The sequence below is a fragment of the Musca autumnalis genome, unplaced genomic scaffold, assembly GCF_047663935.1.
Source record: "Musca autumnalis isolate F117 unplaced genomic scaffold, ASM4766393v1 scaffold_5, whole genome shotgun sequence".
NCBI lineage: Eukaryota > Metazoa > Arthropoda > Insecta > Diptera > Muscidae > Musca > Musca autumnalis.
In genome coordinates this window covers 19162450-19164612 of record NW_027412088.1, presented here as the reverse complement: position 1 = coordinate 19164612, position 2163 = coordinate 19162450, and the positions used below count along the sequence as shown (strand labels likewise).

Genomic DNA, 2163 nt, shown 5'->3' with positions numbered 1-2163 from the left:
TGGCTGAATTATGGTTTGTTGTGGTTCGCATGTTTTTTTCAGTTTTTGCCAGGAAGCCAGAATAACACCGCCAAAGAAAAAAATTCCGCCAACCAACCAATGCAACCACACAAAATGTAATCGCAGGTTTTAACCCGAAAATAATACAACAGAATTTTCCACAAAAATTTCATCATTTTTTCAACTTCATTTTTTCGTGTTTCGTATTTAATTTATTATTTATGCATTAAAATGTGTGAACATGTGTATGTGTGACTTCTCACTCACATTAACATGTGGAAACATAAAACTTTGCTTTCACACCAGATTAGCTTAAATCACTTGACTTGTTGTTCTCCAAAGTCCTTGAACACGTACTTCTCTGCAGCAATGGCAGCAGTAGCAACAACAACAACAGCAGCTGCTGCTGCTGCATTATTATTATCCAGAGTGGATTATGGTATCTCGCCTGTGACAACATCTTCCTCATCCTGCAGGCTGGTTGTTGTTGTGAGGCCACATGTCATCATCAATACGAAAATAGACATTTCAATCATTCGACAGACACAAAAAGTCAATATGTCAACTAAATGTTCAGCAACACCCATATAAAGACACATGATGAATGGAGCGGAGGGAGGGAGGTAGGCACAAATCTTCGAAGGATTTCCTCGATAATGATAATGATGCCTCTTTCAATGATGGTGATGCCGATGATGATGATGGTATCTCAGTAAACGGTGTTACACCATGAAGGCATGTAAGAATGTAATTCTCTTGTTTGCCTTTTTCTGAACTTTTACGAGCGTTACAATATTTTGATAGCTTTTTTATGTTGCTGTGATGGACGTGTTTTATTATTGCAATTATTTCCCTTACTCTCCTCCCGGGACAGCTGCTTTGAAATACATAACAAATTTGTAAGTAACAAAATCACGTCTTTCGAAGATGGCTACTTTAAATCTCGTAAATATAAATCTTTCGTAAATTCCGTTAGACAAAAGCGAGTTGTGTGATGGTCCAGTGCTGACTTGATGGATTCTAAATGTGAAAACGTTTGCCACATTTGTTCATTGTCTGAAATGCCTCAAAGGCATGATGGTTCCCATTGTAAAGTTTTTATTTTCGTATATTTATAAGAGATTTTTATTGTCATTTGTTGGAAGATTTTGCGCAGTGTGAGAAGGGAAAATGTTATCATTAACAAAATTCTCTTTTTGTTTTAGTTAAGAGACTTATAAACAAAAATAATACAAGTGTTATACACGTTCACACTTTTCGCTATAGAGTAAAGGGTATTGCACCTTTGTTTGCACCTTTGTGATATGGATCAGATCATTTGGGGGTTTCCAAATCGATCGGATGTATACCAACTTTTTTATATAGCAACTTAGAGGATAATAATTGTTCTACAATTATCCCAAATGGGACAAGGGAGACTTCTATCATATCAATGAGTGAACCCCGATTCATATTAAGCTCAATGATATGGGATCTACTGTTTATTGCCGAGTCCGAACGGCGTGTCCTAAGACACCACTTGTAGAGAAGTTTTACATGGCTGATACTCAGGAAATGTCGCCAACGCCACTAAGAGGTATTTTGCCACCGTTGAAAATTTGATGTTGCCTGGCCTGGGAATCGAACACATGACCTTTAGCTTTGCCGACAGAGATATACTCTCAGCCTACGTGAATTGAAACTTTCATCTACAGACAGATAAAATGTATTTAGGGTCTTTTCAGAAATGTGTGGCCTTTTTTGGTCATTTGAACTTGCCGACAAACATGTGGATTAGGATTAAAGTTCAAAAGCGTTGCGGAGGAGCGAAGGAGGACGAATGGACCGACATAGTCCATTGTGGAAGTGGATCTTATTTTGAGAATCATATCTTTTCGATAGATATCGCATCCACTAGTCATTTAAGTGGGTCATCTATAGACAGCGGAATTTTATGCAGCCCCTATTTATACCCTCAGCCTTTAGGCTAAAGAGGGTATTTACACTTTGATACGACCAAAAATGTGCCTCAGCGAAATAATGGTTTTAGACCCCAAGAATGTTTTGTACGATATCCGTTTCAGACAATTTTGAGTCGATCTAGCAATGTCCGTCCGTCTGTCTGTCTGTCTGTCTGTCCGTCTGTCTGTCTGGCTGGTGCGCACGATAACTCTCGAACGGATC

General features: G+C 38.5%; 1 protein-coding gene across 1 annotated transcript; it reads right to left on the bottom strand.

Annotated features, from left to right (window-relative positions):
- Positions 1–211: 211 nt before the first annotated feature.
- On the bottom strand, positions 212–1004 carry prim (primacord). The gene has a single exon (XM_073992516.1). It carries the CDS (start codon positions 597–599, stop codon positions 435–437), a length of 165 nt encoding a protein of 54 aa, XP_073848617.1. The 5' UTR covers positions 600–1004; the 3' UTR covers positions 212–434.
- Between the last annotated feature and the right edge of the window lie 1159 nt (positions 1005–2163).